The sequence below is a fragment of the Beta vulgaris genome, chromosome 7 (assembly GCF_026745355.1).
Source record: "Beta vulgaris subsp. vulgaris cultivar EL10 chromosome 7, EL10.2, whole genome shotgun sequence".
Lineage (NCBI taxonomy): Eukaryota > Viridiplantae > Streptophyta > Magnoliopsida > Caryophyllales > Amaranthaceae > Beta > Beta vulgaris.
The window spans coordinates 55572324-55593036 of record NC_079208.1 but is presented as its reverse complement, the minus strand read 5'-3'; the positions used below and the strand labels follow the sequence as shown (position 1 = coordinate 55593036).

At 36.4% G+C, this 20713-nt stretch overlaps 1 protein-coding gene and 1 long non-coding RNA gene across 3 annotated transcripts; one reads left to right on the top strand and one right to left on the bottom strand.

The window, feature by feature from the left end:
* Positions 1 to 2890: 2890 nt before the first annotated feature.
* On the bottom strand, positions 2891 to 19466 carry LOC104899892 (protein AIR2). The gene is made up of 8 exons (XM_010687183.4): positions 18789 to 19466; positions 8260 to 8687; positions 7412 to 7531; positions 7164 to 7322; positions 6210 to 6365; positions 4976 to 5092; positions 3768 to 3875; positions 2891 to 3622 (listed from the first exon to the last, which is right to left on the bottom strand). Exons 2-8 carry the CDS (start codon positions 8584 to 8586, stop codon positions 3182 to 3184), a joined length of 1428 nt encoding a protein of 475 aa, XP_010685485.1. The 5' UTR covers positions 8587 to 8687; positions 18789 to 19466; the 3' UTR covers positions 2891 to 3181.
* Positions 11457 to 16869, top strand: LOC104899890 (uncharacterized). Of its 2 annotated transcripts, none has more exons than XR_002040573.3 (3): positions 11457 to 12660; positions 14068 to 14138; positions 16609 to 16869. It is a non-coding gene; the product is annotated as an uncharacterized LOC104899890 (long non-coding RNA). The 2 variants fall into 2 exon arrangements; XR_008970346.1 differs by having other exon boundaries at positions 13850 to 14138.
* Positions 19467 to 20713: the final 1247 nt, after the last annotated feature.

The following is a 20713-nucleotide window of genomic DNA, read 5'->3' as shown; positions in this document are numbered from 1 at the left end:
GTTTCAAAATTTATCATATATCCACCAATTTCTTTAAATTTCACTATATGCTCTTAACGATTAACAGTTGTCAATTTTTTTGATCATTAATATGTTATTTTATTATTTAATACTAATTAACTACCGATCTATCCAATTATTATAATAAACCACCATTAAACCTTCACGTATGGCTAAAGAAGAGGGGGAGAAAGCTATGAAGAAAGAGAGATAAAATGCCGAGTCATCAAGGGTGCTTCAATGGTGGTTGATTTGGACTATTGGCTTAAATAGGGTTCAATTATTATTTTTTACTAATAATATTAGGGATTAACGACTAAAAATATGATGCTCGTTAATCAATAAAAACATATGACGAATATTTGGTGAAAAGTTTGTTACTCAAGTATAATATATACCTCACATTTCTAAATTATTTAGACTTTAAAATAGTCAACGAAAATAATTTCTTTAAATTGAAACTCAAAACTATTACAAATATACTTGAAATAGATTAAAATATATGTAATTTATATAAATATCAGGATTACATAATTATTCTATACATAAAGTTATTTTTTGCCTATGGAAAATGGTTTTTGCCTTGCCTACCAAATAAGGGTGTTCATTGGTCAAGAATTAGAATTAGACCAAATACCTTAAAATTTTGAAATCCCAAAGACCAAGTTGTAAAAATAAAAATTATGTCGTTTTGATCTTCACAAGTTTGGACCAACTTTTAAAAAGTAAAAATAAAAATGGTGGTCTTTACGAGATAAAATTACATGTTATTTAATATTTTTTACTTTCAAATCTTATAATTAAAACGATTTTTTTCAAAATAATCACATTTTATATGTTCATTTTTCTTAAGATAACACTTGGTCCAAACCTGGAGATGAACACCTACTTATGGTTACTAAACTTCGTTTGGGCTTCACTCTTACGTGGAGGCCAAAATAAGTACCACCACTTGAAAGTTTTAAACGACCGACCAATATGCACACTATGTTCTTTTAGTTTTTTATTTTTTTTACATTGACGAAAAACAAGCAACTAAGAACTGAAATTAGAACATATAAGAACACAATTTTGAGCTATGTCATGGGCAATGATAACTCTTTGTCTGATGAGTTTGAGAACTCCACACCATTGGAAGGAAGCACCAATAATTTTATTTTGTTGAATACTTGAATTGTCTAGTGTAGATGAATGTGTGTTGTGTTGTTGTGCTGTAGGGCATAGACTAGATTAATGGAGTCAATAAGCACTCGAATACTAGCATTATTACATGTAGAAGCCCAATGAAGTGCTTTGAGACAAGCCATAGCTTCAGCTTGCTGTAAGGCAAAATAGGTCAAGCCATATTGTCCACCCCAATATTGTTAAAATCGAGATTCTAGTTTGAATCGAAAACAACTTTGAATCGTAGAATCGTAAGATTCTACAAACATGTATAATCAAGATATTGCACTGAATCTTCATTAAATATGCTAAAATTATAAGTTAAAATACCTAAAAATTGGAAAAAATAGTTGTTTACCCACTATATTGGCAATAACTAACAATATATATCTCTTATTTTCTTTGTTAGCATGATTTAAACTTGCAAGGTATTCGCTAGTCAACAGAAATGTATAGAATCGTCTAGAATCGCGAATCGAATCGTCTATCATATTTTGAATCGTAAAATCGTAAGATTTTAAGATTTGAATCGCGATTTTAATAACTTTGGTCCACCCCCTTACATATTTGAACCATGCATCGTTTGTATCATCCAACCAATTCACATTGCTCTGGTGCTTTTCTTCCATGCACCATCAATTACAATATATGAGGATTATAGGGCATTTGTCTGATCCAAATTTGCCATAATAAAACATGGAGGATAATCTTTTGGTGGGTGGAGAAAGCATAAGTGTTGTAGGCAAGCTACTCATGGTACTAGTGTTGTTGATGTTGCATTAGGTTAGTGTAGGCTTGAGCTAACAAGGGCACCAAAACTAGTTTTTAAGCTAGAGGTTTTATGGGAGTGTGGGATTGAGCTAACAAGGACGAAGGGTATTTGTAAATTCTCCACACTTGAGACATGAGACAGGCTTGGTTTACTTGCATTGATGATCTGATTCCAAGGCCTCTTAAGCCTTTAGGAAGGAAGTTATCTTCCTTTTCATCCAAGTAATACATTTTTTTACCATTTGAGCTCAAAGAAAAGAACACATAAAAGAATCCAGCTTATTACATATAGTAGTTGGTAGCAATAAGGTATAAAGCACATGACGAATCATCGCAATAAGAATCGTGTTTATCAATATCAATTCAGAAAGAGTTAGACAAGAACATCACATTCGAAGACAATTTTTTGTTGAGATTTTATCAACCAAGGGCATAAAATGCCTATTTTTAGATGTTTGTTAGTCAATTGGAACACCAAATTGATTACCTATGGAAGAAGCAACATTCATTCTTAAAATTGTATGGTGTCATTTTTCAATGAGGAAGAAGTATTAGGATTAAACTTTAAAACAGATTTATGAAAATTAATTTGTTGTCCTAAAATATTACAAGACCTAATTGCTAGGTTTCTAAATTTTCACAAGCTTTGTGAATAGCATTAAAAAACAATAAAGCATCATCGACAAAAAAGAAATGAGAAATTTTAAGACCTTGTAGTTTTGGATTTTTCAAGTCCAAAATTTTCCTAACCTCCATCGAATTAAGAGCTCACTTCAAAGAAGTCAACACTTTATGAAAATCTGCTTCCATTTTTCCTTATGTATATATGATAAAACAAGGCCAAAAATAAAATTTATGGGCAGTGTCAAAAATCAATATGATACAACATAAAAAAAAAAAAAGTATCATCTTAAACCAGTTCATATGATATAAGAATACACAAACCCCACAGGACTTTAACAAATTTTATGATTTGCCTCCTTCAAAACTTGAAAGAAAGATAATGGGTGCTTAAAAATTTTAAGTATACAAGATAAATGGTAAATAAAAGCTAAGCTTCATAAACCTGTAAAGGCAGCCAAATAGGCTCCTGTCAAGCAAATATACCAAGTCACTTTGCTTCTATCAATAAAACTCTCTTTGCTAACTATTAAAAGAAGAAAACTAGAAAGGAACACTGATACTGATACTGATACATACACGTTTCAGATATTTTAAAATCAAAATTACAGCCAATTCAAACTAGCTACCACCAATCATGGTTTCTCCTCATCCCGTCATTACTGGAGTTGCCAAATCTTGATGCCGAAAATCTATGCTGATAAGAATTTGCATACCCTTTTGAACTTGAAGTGCCAGAATTGGACTTACCCCATCTCTTAGAGGATTGTGAGTTTGAACCTTGACCACCTTCAGTCAAACCATAAATCTTGTGCTTCTTGTTGGGTGTGGAAGGAGACCTCCAGGCGCTCCAGCCATTATGATGCTGGAAATCGTCAGAGTCATCTGGAATCCAGCCGCCCCTTCGGTTAGATCTTCTTGACCAGTTGGGACTTCCGTTGTCAAACTGCAATCTCCTTTTATGATTGCCAAAGTCTTGTGGTGCAGATTGAAATCCCTTACTGGGCTTATAGTCGGTGGAGTATTTCTTGGTTGGAGTTGACAAGTCACGGGTTCTTTTTTTGACCTATGGCCGCAAAAGGAAGTACAAAAGTTTTTCAATATAATGTCTAACAGAAAAGTTTATGTAAAAACAAGTCTACCAGAACTGAAGAAGGGGTAAAAAGTTAGAGAAAACCCAGGGGCAGGTTGACATGTAACCGAGAAACTACCTTGGAAGAATTTGTGCATTCACGAACAAAGTGCCCATCTTCTCCGCACTTATAACACGAAGAGGGTGTGCCCGCAGCAGATGTCTCTCCACGTGATCCTCTGCATTCCTGCGAAGGATATAATTTCAAAACCACAAGCAGCTAGATAGGGCAATCTTCCAAATCATATAAAGGCTGATATCAAGACTTAATCAGAATAATGATTGCAATATCATCAGAGAATGATGAGCACGGTCAATAACATTTGCATTGCAGAATACACACTTTAACGTACATGACAATATTGAAAGGCTGAAGGAAATTCAGAGTCATTCCTTCACATTTCCACTCAAGAGCCAAAAAACAAACTACAGAAAAAAGGCATAGTTAAAGCCACATGTGCTGTTTTGGCCATCACTTGTCATTTCTTGTTTTTGTAAATAAGATCAGGAGTAATCTATTAGCTCAGGGGCTTAAATTTTGTATCTCTAGCTAACATTTAAGCATAGTGCCTCTTTAAGATTTTGTCGCCCAACCCCACGGGATTTTTTCCAAGTACTTTGCCTCGTTGTTTACTCAGTTACTCCCGTTATAATGTTATTCACAACATACGGCTAATGGCAAAAGGAGCAAGGAGCAGAAAAGTTTGCAAAAAGAGCAAGGAGCAGGCAAAAATGCAAAAAGAGCAAGGAGCAGACAAGTATGTCAAAAGAGCAAGGAGCATACAAATATGCAAAAAGAAAGTACCAAGTTAATGATTCTTCTTCCTAGACATGAATAAATTGGGGTTAAGATAAGGATCAAATTAGAATATTTACAGGAAGTATAGCATTGTTAGAATAAAATGACTTAAATTTTTGGTAAAAAAATCCTAAAAGCCTTGTAACATGAAAAAGAGGAAGCATCATAAATAAAAATTTGGCAGTAGAAATAAAAGAAAGATGTCAACACTCAACAACACATCAAATATGCTGAAGTATGACATTTATGGAATAGGAGAAGTGCAAAAGTTGTTCCTCACCGGTAATAAAGAGAGAATGACTGTTGGAACATACGATTATATGGACAAATAAAGGGACGAGAAGCAGCAGAAATAGCATAGCATATTTCGAACTAATGTTGAATAGGTCATGAACTGCTACATATAGCATTACTTTCCATTTCACATTCCATTTGTTAAAACAAGATTACATATTGCATCACGTAGTTTAAATAGATAAAAACAAAACCTGTCCATTATGTCCTGACTGGCCACATTTGTAACATGAAGCTTCACTTAGAAGAGCATCAAAATAGTCCACACAGCAGAGATGTCCAGACCTCTTGCAAACATAACATTGAATATCCTGGTAACATTTAGGACAGAAGAAGCAATATCAATCAAGATAATACTATTTGGACAGTTGAGTACTCCATATTAAAAAAAAAAACGATGACCAAAAATATTGGGCATTACTCTAAAGTAATCCATGTTCACATACTTTTCTAATCCCTAGATATAAATTTCTAGGGTGTAAGTTTTGTGTTAAGGACCAAATTCAATTAAACTAAATGTCTACACTGGGCTATGCCCTAGATATTTGAAAATGAACTAGAACGCATATTTTACTAATTTTAGATTGGATTTAGAGTCGACTCATTCATGGTCAAAGTCCAAACAATACAGAATTTAGCATAGGGCATCTGGTCCTATATTTTTACATGACAATCAATGCTGAAATCTCGTCGGCTATAGTGATATATGATTAACTTCTGAGTGAGCATGTAATTTGGCTGATTTGTGATACTTAACATAAAGCTAAGGAACTTAAATAGTTTTAAACCATGACGTTAAGTGATTGTGTTGACTTATCTATGCTATTAAATCAAAGAATGGGTTCTTTTATTATGCTAAAATAAGCTTGACTAGGCCAAAGATGAAAAAGCTTAAAGCGACCTCTATCACTCTATGTTGGACTGGACTAAATTAAAATTGCATTGATAAATTCTTTGGGCTCGGATTAAACTGGATCCTTGAAAAACAAGTTGGAATTGGACTAAAATATCCAAGTCTAAATTTTTTAAACTAGATTAACATCACATATTTAAGTCCCCATATATTTCCATTTTCACAACCTAGGTTGTTGATTGAAGGAGTCAGTAGCCTTTTCGCAACTTAACTTTCTTTTCCTTCAACATTTTTCATATTTTTAAAAGGCGATTGATTATAATACTTGAGTTGATCCAACTAAGGAGCCTTGAAGGCTACAATTTCATTAAAGAACCCCAAATCCCTTAAAAACACTCCATAAAGCAAAGCTTGGTGTACGAGACACAAACATTGCTTGACACACCATGTCCCCTTGAGTACATATACCTAAAACTATAAGCAAATAGCTCATTTCTTTTAAAAATATAATCTCCACGCTTTCAAAGATCGCATAAATTCACTTAAAAAGATGGAGAAACAGAGCAAGAAAGGACCTTAAGATCATCAGGCAAATAATCATTGTTGCATGAGGTCATGGCATGTGCGGAAGAACCACATTTTAAACACAAATCTGAAGAACGCTGCTTGAACTTTTTTGGACAATCTTTGGCACGGTGACCCACACCTTTGCATATGTAGCAATCTTTTCCCTGTATCAATGCACAAAATTATTACGAACATCGAGTTGTTGTGAACTTCAAACAACTCCAGTATTAGAAAGGAAAAAGGCAATTCTCAACATATTACAACAGCAGACATGACAGTTTCATGGCCTTCATTTGCTCAACAAGGACAATCTTATATAGTCATATGTAAGTTGAAATGCGTCCAAAATAAAAATATATGTAAGCATAATTTTTGGAGCTTTTATGTTCCATATGTAGCTTTGTTATTATCAAATATCAACCTTCCAACTGAACATATTCAGAAAGATAATCATACCCTCCAAACCCCTAACAAGGTTAATATTAGTGGAAAAGGGTAATTTTACATAAGAAGTGCAAGACATGTTGAACTTCAGAGAAGTGCGCATAAAACTTCATGTTTTAGTGAAGCATACCAATCAAACATTGAAAAGAATTTGTAGTGTATGGAACCTGAACTTCTCATGTCAATTTACACCCAGCCAAAAAGGCCTACTTATTAGCTTTTGCGATGAAAAAAAATTTACACCAAATCCTTGTAAGAGAAAGAATGGACTAGCAAACAGCTATAAACAGTGCTGAAATTACAGAGATTTAAGCCTCTCCAAGCACATGGGATACAATACTAAGAAAAAAGAAGGCATCGGTAACCAAGATTACCTCCATCTTTCAAACATATCAAGAAATATTATAGCAGTCACTTGGTTCATAACACAAAGGAGAAGTAAATAGTTAAAGCCAAACTAACTCCAAAAGCAACTAAAAAGCAAGCATTATCATAATCTTCCAGTTCCTGTAACAGACCTTTTGACATTGTTTCACCTCATGCTCAAGACTCCCACAAATGAAGCATGGCTTCTTTCTCCTGGCCGACGTACAGTTAACTGCTGAATGACCTTCCTCTCCACAATTAAAACATGCTCCCCAACTCTTATCTGGAGGGTCAAAGTATCTTGGCCCGCGCTGAGGGGATAAGAATAGACATAGGAAACTAAGTCATTACGTTAAATTGACTAGCAAAAAGGGCATTCAGGGCCAGTAATCACACTCACAAGAAGCTTTCGTAGAACATCATTATTCACATTGGAATTGTCAACATCTGATTCGGATAACTTTATCACTTCAGCATCTTTTGCCGTCTCGACTTTCAGTTCTTCCCTCGTTGGAGTAACCTGAAACCATAACAGCACATAAATAATTTCTGTATACAATCAAAACACATAAACTTCTACGAAATACCAGTTTCACTTTCTAAAGATAAATTCTTTACAACTTATGATCGACAAAAGTCTCAGCATTACCTGCTATGCTATGGTTGTTGTAACAAATCCCATGATTCATATCTAAAATCAAGGATCTACACATTATTTTCAACTTCGGCTTAGCTTGTAGCACGGAGTTCTGCAAACCACCCACGTGGAGCATGGCCTTAATGTTAGAATTAAGTGCATTAGTCACTCTACCCAAAAGACCATCACTTTTCTTAAACATACCAAAATTAACAATTTGTTAAAGGGAACTCCCCAAAACAAAGTTTATATCTAAATTGTTACCATCTAAACGAACAATAATTAAGCTTAAACATCTCCATATCAACTTGCAGCAATACAACAACTCGGAATTTCTTCGTTTCGGTATTACACTACTAGCTCTCCAGATGTTATTAACTTATTATACTCACCACTAATAATGACCAAAAAAATCAAAACTTCCAAAAGCACTAATTAGTCATAACCATCATAAAAGATGCAATGACTTCATTCTTCAATCAATCAATAAAATTATAACCAGAAACAAATACGATTAAATATCTAACAATTGATTATATTCAAAACAACCAAAAAAAAAAACAATAAATACACAATGCAAGTATCAAAAATATTCGAAAAATAAAACTTACCATCTCAACCTCAGTCTCAACTTTTTTGACCTTCTTTTTCTTCTTCTTCTCCTTCTTCTCCTTCTTCTCCTTCTTTACAATCTCCGACACCACAAATTCAGAAGTGACAATATCTTCATCACCATTAACATTCAAATTTTCGGCGTTAGAACCACGAGACATTGCCTTTTCGACGATTTTGAGACTCAAATCTTCGTTAGCTTCTTCATCGTCGCTTTCACTAAACACAAAAGAGGATTCGCGACGAGATTTTTGCTTCTTCTTTACACTTTTTTCTTCAGTTTCTGAGTATTCTAACTTCGCTCTTGAATTAGATCTTCTCCCCATTGTTGCTCGGAGAAACCCTAATTTGGTGATTATCGCATAAATTGGGGGTTCGTAAAAGTGGTGTTTACTTTGCTCTTTCGGTTGAAGTGAAGAATAGGAGACTGCAGAATTAGGGTTTGCGCACGATGTTACTGTTACAGAATATGACTGTAAATTTGATTGTTTTTCTTACTCCGTAGTGTACTAGGACTTGCACTTTTCAAACTAACTTCACCTTCTGAGTTTTTAAAGCTTTGATTGTGTATTTGTGTGTGTCCCTCTTTCTTTAACCAAATTTTATTGAAATTGCAAACTAGGAGTATAATGTTTGTTAGCCAATCTTTAATTCAACTTATTGTTACTAACTTTTTTTTCAAATTATTTTATACGATTTTAGGGCCTGTTCTCTTCGGTATAAAACAGCTGGACTGAACTGAACTGAACTGATCTGAACTGGTCTGAACTGGTCTGAACTGAACTAAACTGAACTGAATTGAACTGAATTGAACTTAACTGAACTGAAATGAATAGTGATATGTGAGAGTAAAAGTATTGTCAAGAGCTGAACTGAACTGAACTGATCCAAACTGAACTGAACTGATCTGAACTGAACTGATCTGAACTGAATTGAACTGAATTGAATTGAATTGAACTGAACTGAACTGAAAATAAGCTGGGGAGAACAGGCCCTTATTTGATAGATAGAGATTTGGGATAAAATTAGAGGTTTGAATTTATATTAAAAGATTTGACTAGTTAATTTTCTAATTTGAGTGTTTGGTAACGAGAGGTTTTATTCACTTTCATTTAGCTAATTATGCCCGAAAACTTTTTTATGAAAAAGGTCTTACAAACTAGTAGTTTTTTAACAGGACACGAACTAGTAGTTGGCAGGTGACAACTAATTTAGTTGTTTTTGTAGTTGCGTTTTGCACCATGAAACTTATATAGGATGTTAACTTGTAGAAAATATTAAAAATGATGTTGACTAACAAACTAGTAGTTTTTTTAACAGGACACGAACTAGTAGTTGACGTGCATAACGTGGTATAGTCATGTCATACATAACGTTATACTAAACACTTATCAGAAGAAAAAACTTTGCTAAAGGCATATTGCGACGTTATAGTTTCACACTAATATATGCAATACACACAAAACTAACATTAGTTTACATGAAATATTGAAAGAACAAAATCAGATAAATGGAAACATGAAGTCGAAAAAAAGCTCTATGTTTGTTTTTCTCATGAAACCAAAACGCTAACTACTCGGTATGAAATTAAATCAATTAACTCACATACTTCATTCGTTCATAAAAAAAGTGTTATGTTCATAAAAAAAACGCTAACTACTTAGAATTTTTGTTTTCTCCCTACACAAATCAAAACTAACCACCATGAGTAAGCTATGAAGTGACTTTGTCGTCACTTATCTTCCTGAATCTCAATTCAAATTAAGTTTGATTGCAACTCTCATATCCTTTTTCAAACCAGTTATTTCTTAGGTTCATTCCAACCCTATCCTGATAGTAACTAATCCAGTTTATGACCAATATCAAACATTGATTACTAATATCAAACTCAATTATATTATACGTAAACTATAGTACATTAATAGCGTAGAAAAAGGATTTAGGTTGTTCTGAAGTGTTTCAATTCGAGTTTAATTGTGCTCGAAAGATTGAAAATATTCAGACCAAACTCGAATAAATTATATGAGTCAACCTTAATTCATGAGCACCTTTAATCAAGTATTACCTCAGTTATATAATGTTTTGTTTGTTTATTTTTGCACGGTCTTTAAGATATACCTTTGAAATTCGATACCTTTCCAAAGTACATATTGATGCAAATCTAACAAGAGTGTACATGAGTATATTTTTTTGGTATATATTAATAAATATATATGGTCGAAAATTGTAAATTGTGGCCCCTAAAAAGAAAACAAATATTATATTACGAAATGATGAGCGATGTAAAAAATAAACTTAGAGAAAAGCAGGCCTTAAATTAGAAATAAAGGTCTTCTATTTGTGACAAATACCAATCGTCAATCCAAATATTTATATTATAGAGTTCTAACAAATAAGTTTAACTTTGGACATCGCCTAAAGTCAATAACTAGTTTGGTGTCCTCTTTTGAAGTGACTAGAATACCCTCTAATAATTTAAAACCATGTTTTTCTTTTTATAAAAAAATTGAAAAATGAGAATAAATGAAACTTGTCATATGAGAGGGTCAAAATGAAATATGCAATACCATTAATAACTTGAGAAACAAGAATGACACAATCAATTCACGAAATCAATTAGAATCTTCAACCAAAAAAAGTTAGCAATATATCGTGATAACATAATATTTCATATTTATGAAGTTCAAACAATATGGTTTTTTAACATTTATAATTGTTAAAGAACTATTTGTTCAGTTAAAAATCATTCACCTTTATTTTAAAAAGATAATAACATCTACAAAGAACCTCAATCATTTAATCACTATCAAAGTAATTTCAGATAAAAAAAAATATCCATTTGTATATAACTACATAAAATTATCGACTTACACATAGCGTGCATATGCAACTAGTATATCGGTCCTGTTTGGCAAACAAAGTTTAACTTTTAGAATTTAGAGTTAGCTTTTAGAGTTTTAACTTTTTATTCAGGAGATTTGACTGCGTATTTCACTGTTGTTTATATATATGTGTTGGTAACACTTAACTGTTTGATAAAAACAGATAAATATTTTATGATGTGAAAATAACAAAAATACCCTTACTAAATATATAAACTATGCTTTAATTACCCCTAATTAAAACTAATTTAGACTACCCCTAATTAAAACTAATTTAGACTATTAATCCAACCCATTTACTCACTCCCCACTTACCACACCGCCTCATTCTATTATCCTACCATTCCTACCCACACAACCTCATTCTCTCCTCACTCTTCCATCAATATTCTGTTTCTCACGATCAAGGCACACAATGATCAAGGCCATACAACCAAGATCAAATCTACACAATCTCGATCAAGGCCACGCAACATCTTCATCCTACTCTCTCTCCTCCATCATTTTGTTAATTCGGGTTGTGGGTTTTTGATTTTGGGTGGTTTGGGTTGTAAGTTTTCGGCTTTCGATGGTTGTGGGTTGTTGGTTTTCGAATTTTGATTGTGGGTTTTCGATTTGGGTGGTTGTGGTTTGTGGGTTTTCGGTTTTGGGTGGTTGTGGTTTGTGGGTTTTCGGTTTTTGGTGGTTGTGGGTTGTTGGTTTTCGAATTTTGATTGTGGGTTTTCGATTTGGGTGGTTGACTGGTTGTGGTTTGTGGGTTTTCGGTTTTGGGTGGTTGTGGTTTGTGGATTTTCGGTTTTTGGTGGTTGTGGGTTGTTGGTTTTCGAATTTTGATTGTGGGTTTTCGATTTGGGTGGTTGTGGTTTATGGGTTTTCGGTTTTGGGTGGTTGTGGTTTGTGGGTTTTTGATTTGGGTTGTGGTTGATTGTGGATTGTTCTCGGTGGTGGGGGTCATTGTTGGTTTTTGGTGTTGCCTAACATTCATATAAGTTTTGGAAATGAAAAGTAATTGGATTAGTTACAGTAAATTGATGATAAAAGGTATTCGGTTCCTTAAATCAATCAAAGATTATATTATACTTTCTCCGTTTCGTTTTAAATGCAACAAAGGAATATTTATATCTCACGAAAAATACCCCTTTGTTGCGTTTACAACGAAATGGAAGAAGTAAGGCAAGATTGTTCAACACCAATGATGAATGTAAATTCTACAATTTCCAGGTTTTGTTTCTCTATCTAATGCTTGCGATTTTCGCCATTTCTATCGAGTTTTTAAATTAAATTCGAATTTGATCGATTTTCCGCTTTAATTTCATCCTGTCAATATTTTCTCTTGTTGTAATTCGTACTTTATACTCAAGTTTTCTCCTTTATCATTTATGAATATATGATATTCATAGTCAGAATTATTGATTTTAAATTTTGAGGTTTTAATTTTCTGACATATTTTGATCTAGTATTATGCAGTATGCCTGAAAATGTTAGCAACTTTGTGAATTTCGATTCCATATTGATTCGGTGCGTATCTTTTTTGTCCTCGTCTTTTCTTCTCCGAAAGTTAAAATTACTTACATTTATGCATTAATTTTTTGTGTAAGTTTCTTGATGTTTGATTATCCGCGATCAATTTTTATGTATCATTTTCTCTTCCAAATTTCTAGTTATTATTTTATTTTTATATCTCCTTCATCTACCTACGATTACTCTATTAGTTCATTAGTTCTATGTTTCTGTATGAATTGACCTAAAGACTAAAGTGATGATTTCATATTACTAAACTGGTGTATCTCTATTCATCTTTCTCTTTTTGGTGGCTTATGTGTGCGCGCGTGCCTGTAATAAGAGGTTCCTTTTCATGATAAATTTGTGAATCACATTTGGAGATAGTATATATAATAAAATGTCGCAAACGCCGTTGATTTTATCAAATTCAACAAAAACCTGACAACAATATATGTGTATAGCAGATTTATACGTGAGTGTTTGTTACCAATAAAAGGGATGTACTTGTATTCACTGTCAGGACTCGGGAACAAAAGCAAACCATTACCAACTGACTCTGAAAATGTTGGTTAAATTTGTTCCTTCAAATTATACATGGTCAATCTGCCATAATTTGAATTTCCTTTCTAGTGCTGCTGCCTTCTAGGCTGACTTTTGATGAATAACTCTACCTAGTTTAACAAGGTTGACATTACAACTAGGATGCAGTGGGTTTAAAAGCTACTGTGGACTCGAAAAATATAATTAACCATTGTTTTATAAGCTAGAAATTTATAAGCTTGAAGGCTGTTTCGTTGAAGGGGGGGGGGGGATTTGCAAGAAGAATGTCGTGTGAAAGAGTACTTATTTGGATTTGAAAGATTAACTAATCACTGGTATATAAGCTTTTAAGCTGCTAAGTTGGGGGGGGGGGGGCATGTGAAACCTTGCAATTCACTTCTGAATGAAGTCCATATTGTGACTATGTTTACACTGGAAATTCTGGCAAGTTTGCCATTTGTATGTGTTTTCAACCCCCCTTCCTCTGTCATGTCATATGCCTATGCCTGAAGTGTAATAAGTGTTTTTTTCTTTGTTTCATTTCTCTGGCTTACTTTTTGAATCTCTCCTACAAAAACCTATCTTGCACTTATGGCATAAATGTGGTATTATTGCTCCATAACCTACTCCCGTTCGCTCCTAATTAATCTTTTCTCATTTGTAGGATTCTCGACTAGTTTACAAGCATTATGCAACCCTAACCATTTACTTTGTATTTGTGTATGACAATGCTGAAAATGCCCTTAGCAGAGGCAAAACCTCTATTCCACTTGCTGCATTTTTATCGTTGCTACAAGTCTATAACATCTGAATTCTTTTGGTCAATGTGTCTCTTGCTCTTTACTTACTTCATCAAGCCTTTGTCCTTACATGACCTTGCAGCTTTTGTAGAAACTTTGGACAGATGCTTCAAGAATGTCTGTGAGCTTGACATAGTGTACAATTATGGCAAGGTAAAACTCATTTTTGTAATATTACTAATACAGAAACTTTGCCAACAACCAGCTTTTGTATAGTCTACATTTTGCATTTTGTTCTTTGTTTAAAACAATCTTTTCGACAACACAATTTATATTTTCAACACGATCGTTGCTTGACCTCATTTCAGTTTCAAAGCTTGCATAGATTGACTTCACTTTTACAACTTTGCCTTGTTCAACTTCAACATAGCCTGACTCCAGCTTTTTGATAGTTTTTTCCTTGCCTTGCTTACATGCTCTATAGTTTTGCCTAGTTTGGACCTGCATTGCCTTCACTTGGTTTGGTTTGAAATCTTTGCCTTTCCTGGAATATAAGGTGGAAGTCTTTTAGAGTACGAGCAGTTTGGAGAACCCTATTTTTCACCAGCATGTTGAGGTTTTCATATCTTTTTTAATCTGGAAAATAATATTAGAATCAATGGGGAAAGTTTCAATTCTACAAGGCATTCCAAGGTTACATGAGTTCATGTAAACCCTCAAACTTGCTACACCACACTTGAAGGTTATGTGCGTGTGCAAGGTTTATGGGTTCAGTATACAATTCGGTGATTGTAAATCTCAAACCTACCCCTTTCCAGGTCCATTTTTGCTGCTAATCAAATCAAATGCATTACAATCAAATCCTTTTCCCTAGAGTACAAGTGACTGCTGTTGTTGGCAGTTCTTTGCGTTATATGTATCAATTATTATTTGCAGCAGGCCTTTTTCTGCCACTAAGTGTACGAGGTAGGTGTAGGGTAGGGGTAGGTGTATGGGTAGGCATGGGTATGTGTATGGGGTAGGGGTTATAGGGTAGGACGATAAGGGTAGGGGGTAGGAGGGTATGGGTATGGGGTAATGGGAATTTGGTTGTAGGTGTACGTGTAGGTGTATGGGGTAATGGGAATTTGGTTGTAGGTGTATAGGGTATGTGGTATGTTGTATAGGGTATGTGGTATGTTGTATAGGGTATGTGGTATTGCGTATGGAGTATGAGTGTGAATGTGTAGGGGGGTAGAGGCTAGAGGGTAGTACGATAAGGGTAAGGGGTAGTAGGAGGGTAGGTAGGGTAGAAGGGGGTAACGGGAGGGCCTAGGGGTAGGAGGGTAAAAGGTAATAGGGGGAGGTAAGGTAGAAGGTAGGAGGGGGTAGGAGAGAGTATAGGGGGGGGGGGGTAGGATGGGGTAGGCGTAGGAGAGGATAGGGGTAGGACGGGGGGTAGGGGTCGGACGGGGAGTAGGGGTAGGAGGGGGGTAGAGAGGTAGGACCGGGGTAGGGGTAGACGTAGGAGAGGGTAGGGGTAGGACGGTAGGACCGGGGGTAGGGGTAGAGGGACAGGGGTAGGGGTAGGACGGGGGGTAGGGGTAGAGGGTAGGGGTAGGACGGGGGGTAGGGGTAGAGGGTAGGGGTAGGACGGGGGTAGGGGTAGAGGGACGGGGTAGGGGTAGAGGGGGTAGGGGTAGAGGGGGGGAGGACGGGGGGGTAGGGGTAGAGGGGGGGTAGGGGGGGTAGGGGGTAGGACGGGGGGTAGCGGTTGAGGGTAGGGGTAGAGGGGGTAGGGGTAGGAGAGGGTAGGACGAGGGCGTCCCTCTACCCCTACCCCTACCCCTACCCCTACCCCCTCTTACCCCCCCCACCCCCCTCCTACCCCCTCTACCCCTACCCCTACCCCTCTACCCCCTCCTACCCCTACCCCGTCCGACCGCTCTACCCCTACCCCGTCCTACCGCTCTACCCCTACCCCCTCCTACGCCTACCCCATCCTACGCCTACCCCCTCTACCCCTACCCCGTCCTACCCCTCTACCCCTACCCCCCGTCCTACCCGTCCACCCCTACCCCTACCCTCTCCTATGCCTACCCCTCTACCCTACCCCTCCTACCCCTACCCCTCGTCCTACCCCCTCCTACCCCTACCCCGTCCTACCGCTCTACCCCTACCCCTACCCTCCACCCCGTCCTACCCCTACCTTCTCCTACGCCTACCCCTCCCCCCTATACCCTCTCCTACCCCGTCCTACCGCTCTACCCCTACCCCTACCCCTACCCTCTACCCCGTCCTACCCTCTACCCCTACCCTCTCCTACGCCTACCCCCCTTCTGTACCCCTATCCCCCGTCCTACCCGTCCACCCCTACCCTCTCCTACCCCTCCACCCCTACCCCCCTCCTACCCTACCTCTCCTACGCCTACCCCCTCCTACGCCTACCCTCTACCCCTACCCCCTTCTACCCCGTCCTACTCCTACCTTCTACCCCGTCCTACCCCTCCCCCCTCTACCCGTACCCCCTCCTACCCCTCATACCCCTACCCCTACCCCTACCCCCCCTCTAGTACGCCCCCCTCTAGTACGCCGGTGTTATGTGCTCACATGGTTTCATCACTTTCGTGGTTTTTTTTTAGTTTTAACTTTCATTATTACTAGACATGTAGTGATGGTTTTTTTCTGTGTTTAATCTTATTAGATGGCTGACTCTCAATGTGAGCGACCCATTGAAGTTGGAAATGATTCAGATTCTGATGTCAGTCATGGCAAGTCAGAGAAGAAAGCAATGCAATTACTAATTCTACCTCGAACAAAGATTTTAATTTTCAATGAATTGAACTATTTTATTTTAATTTTTGCAAGAAATAGTTAAATCTTGAATTTATGTTTTGTAATCTGAAGTTGGTGGCCAATTTATGATTTTGAATGTTGAAAGTTGAAACTTCAACTTTTACATCTACATGTCCTTTCTGAATTAAGCTGACAATATTTTATTTAGATTTTTATTTCCAGGTCATTTTGGGTTGGTTTCGGGTCAACCCGGAACATATAAGGTCGGGTTTGGGTTGACGTTTTCGACCTGAAATATAAATCAGGTCGGGTTTGGGTTGAGGTTTTTGACCTGAAATTGACCCGACCCGACTCGATTGCCAGCCCTACCTAACCCCCTACCTACCCCTACCCCTCACCCCCGCCCCCCTTCCTACCCCCCTACTCCTACCCTTTTCTACCCACCCTCCTACCCCCTACTTAGCCCTCCTCTACCTATACCCCTAACCCCCTACCTACCCTCCTATCCCAATCTACCTACCCCTCCTACCCTTAACACCTACTCCTAACAACCCCTCCTACTCTCTACCCCCTACCCTTACTAACACCTACCCCCTTTACCCCCTCCTACCTTCTACCCTACCCTCCTATCCCTCTACCCCCTAATACCTACCCCTCTACTCCCTAACACCTACCCTACCCTGTACCCTCTACATTGTACCCCTTAACCTCTACCCCCTCCCCTTTTACCTTACCCTTTTATTCCCTCCTACCCGCTTTTACTTCCATACCCCTCTACCCCTACCCGCTCCTACCTCCTTACCCATCTACCCCATACCCTCCCCTACCTCCTACCTCCTTACCCTTCTACCCTCTACCTCCTACCTCCTACCCATTTACCCTCTATTAAGTGCAAACTACCTAACAAATTTGCAAGTTGAAAACCCAAAACTTCCAATTGATCCAAAAAAGAAAGAACATATAAAGCAAGTAGAAGAACATCATGACATCACTGTGTGGCTTTCTCTTCCTATATGTTTATGTGAACCATCTCAATTCAAACCTCAATGTTTTTACCTTACATATCGTTGACCAATAATCCATTCCCAAAACCTTGATGGTATACTGACACTCATTATTATTTTCTTTATGACTTTGATGTTACTTTTTAGAGCCTAAACTTGCTAAGAATTGATGTTACCTAAATAGATCATTTTATCCTTTATCACTTACTTTGACCAACTATATTTTCCTGCAGTTTATAAACGTGTAAATGAGGTACTAATGAAAAATAGGAGTTACCCCCAAACAAACGTAGACTCCTTAACATATTATAGACTAAAAGGTGTGAACATGGAGGCTAATACATAACCAACTCCTCCTAATAAACCCAAGAAAATGTTGCCATAGACACATAGCACTCTCAAATCCTGGCATCCTACATATACACCCATGGCTATATAATGGGTTCTCTTAAAAGGATAAATTTAGAATTTATCAAAATCAACCTTCTTTATGACTAAATTTGTCAGGATTCAAGATTCTGACACCACTAAAAAATTATGCAGTTAAATCAAACTTCTGGATTTACTAAAACTTACACCCCCTCACACCAAGCATAGCAATCACATAAATTATCCATAATCCAAATTTGCATATTATTTATTCTTCACGGCACATGCCCTTAATATTAGATTAATATTAGATTAAGGACAAGATTCTCCAAGAGTCTAAAATATTACATTAATAGCAGACGTTTGTATCCAATTCGCCAAAGAGGATAATATACAACAATGGCACAACCTAGATCCCATAAAATGCGGTCGGTTGCATGAGCCAAAGTAGATTATATAGCTTAACTTAAAACAATTAACTGAAATGTTAAGCGTCAACTAATGAATGATATAAACAGCCTTTAAATTCACTTTCAATATTAAGTCATCAAAAGCAACATGAAGTGATACACTTCACATTTTCCTGTGTCCCATGTCAATAAATACAATTCCTTTATGGTTTAATATTCATCAACCCATATTCCAGTAGTAATAATACTTAACATAACAACACAAGAAAAACAAACAATAACAGTATCAAGATGCAAATACTCACCGTCAACTGAATAGGACCCCAGATTTTCACGAACCCCAGAAACCTTGGCAATTTTATCCGGTGAATATTAGTGTAAACATCCCACATATACTTCACCACTTTTTCTCTCTCCTCCATCTCCTACAATAATCAAAACCCACAAAAATTAACACCAACCCAGATTCAGAAATCGAGGAGAGAGAAAAGGGTGTTCTATAATATCGAGATCGTCCCTCAAAGGAGTGTCGAAGTCGTCGGAAACACGGTTAAGATTACCGGCGAACCACCGGAGAGCAATAAAATGGCTTCCAATACCCAGAATTTGATGAAGCATCGGATGTTGCTATTGATGAGGTTGTGTTTGACGTTGTTGGTGGGAGAAAATCTTCATCCTTCATGTTATTGTACTTTTATTTTCTGGGAATTTCTTTCTCAGTTGCAGTGGGAATTTGAATTGTTATTTCAGATTTTTTTGTTGGGTTGAATTACTTATTGTTGTGCAATTAGGGTAAGATGATATGGAACTTGAAAGCTTCTTTTCTGTAGAAAGAAAAAAAAATGGAATTCAAATGTGAGGGTTGCTTTATTATAGAAGGCAAAAAGAAAGATAATTAGGGGTTCGCTGCTCCTTTCTTTTATACCAATGATATTAGTAGTAGTTCCTTTTTTTTTTTTTTTCTTGAAAGTTATTAGTAGTAGTTACTACTTAGTTAATACCAATTAACAAGTTTTGCCTCTCTTTTCTCCTATTTCATAAATTGTAAACTATTTTCTTGATCCGGGTGAATCCTCATGTAATTTTTATGGATAGGTTTCTTTATTTTATGTGTGTTATATTTATTTATTTTTTGAAGGGAGTGTGTTATATTTTCATCTTTTATTATTTCGATTATATCAGAACTTTATAATAATAAAGGTCTCAAAAATGTTATTATAAGTGTGTTTGCACTTTTTTAAAGGCAATATTCTGACCCTACACTTAAGCACAGGTTGTACAAAATATTTTCGTTATACAAAGAAGAAAAACAACAAAGTTGTTCCTCACAAGAATTATGTCAAATAACTTGCTAAATAAGATGAAAGAGAATTCTAAAGAGAGAGAAAAGAAAAACCAGTATTCCAATCGTCATCTCCAAATCTCCCCCCCTCCCCCCATTTCAAGCTCCTCACATGAGAAATCCAAGCAAGCCATCATTACGAGTGAAAGTTATTCGGATAAAATTTGAAATCCAATCTGAATTAGTAACTTGGATCGGATTCGAAATGTGTTTGGATTGAATTCGGATTGAGATCTTTTGAAAAATTGAACTTTCGAATCGGATTGGATTGAGGGTAATTGGATTAAAAAATACAATATAACCGAATAATAATACGCTTGTATTATGTATCTGGATTGGGCTTAAGTGCTTAACTGATTTTTTTTTTCAAAAAGTCTAGTCCATAGCGCAATAGGCGTAGCATTTCAACCTTTCCCCTAAAACCCTAACATCACTTAATTCCTCATTTCCTAACCTACTATGTTGTTATGCTTAATTTATTTCATTGAAAGACTAGAGCTTTAAAAAAAATCGAATTTTCAAAGCAGATCCAATCTAGAGTATGAGAATTCGAATTGGATTTGATCATATTCAAACTCTAATTGGTTTGGATTCGAATTGGAAAATTAAAATCCAAATTTTGTTTGGATTGGATTGGATTAGGTCTAGTCCAAATCATACACTAAACTTTCACCTCTAACCATCATTATCTGACAAAACCTTTTGCAATTCCAAATCCCCCTCTCCTATTCTGACCCCAATAGACTTGGCTCGCGTTTTTTCAAAAAAGCTTTTCTCTCTTTACCCCTCCCAAAATTGGGTTTTTAATAAGAAAACAAGGCACTAAAGACAAATTGCTTAAAGGCAATTATTGCAATCTTATGATGAAGAGAGAGATCTGAGTTGTTG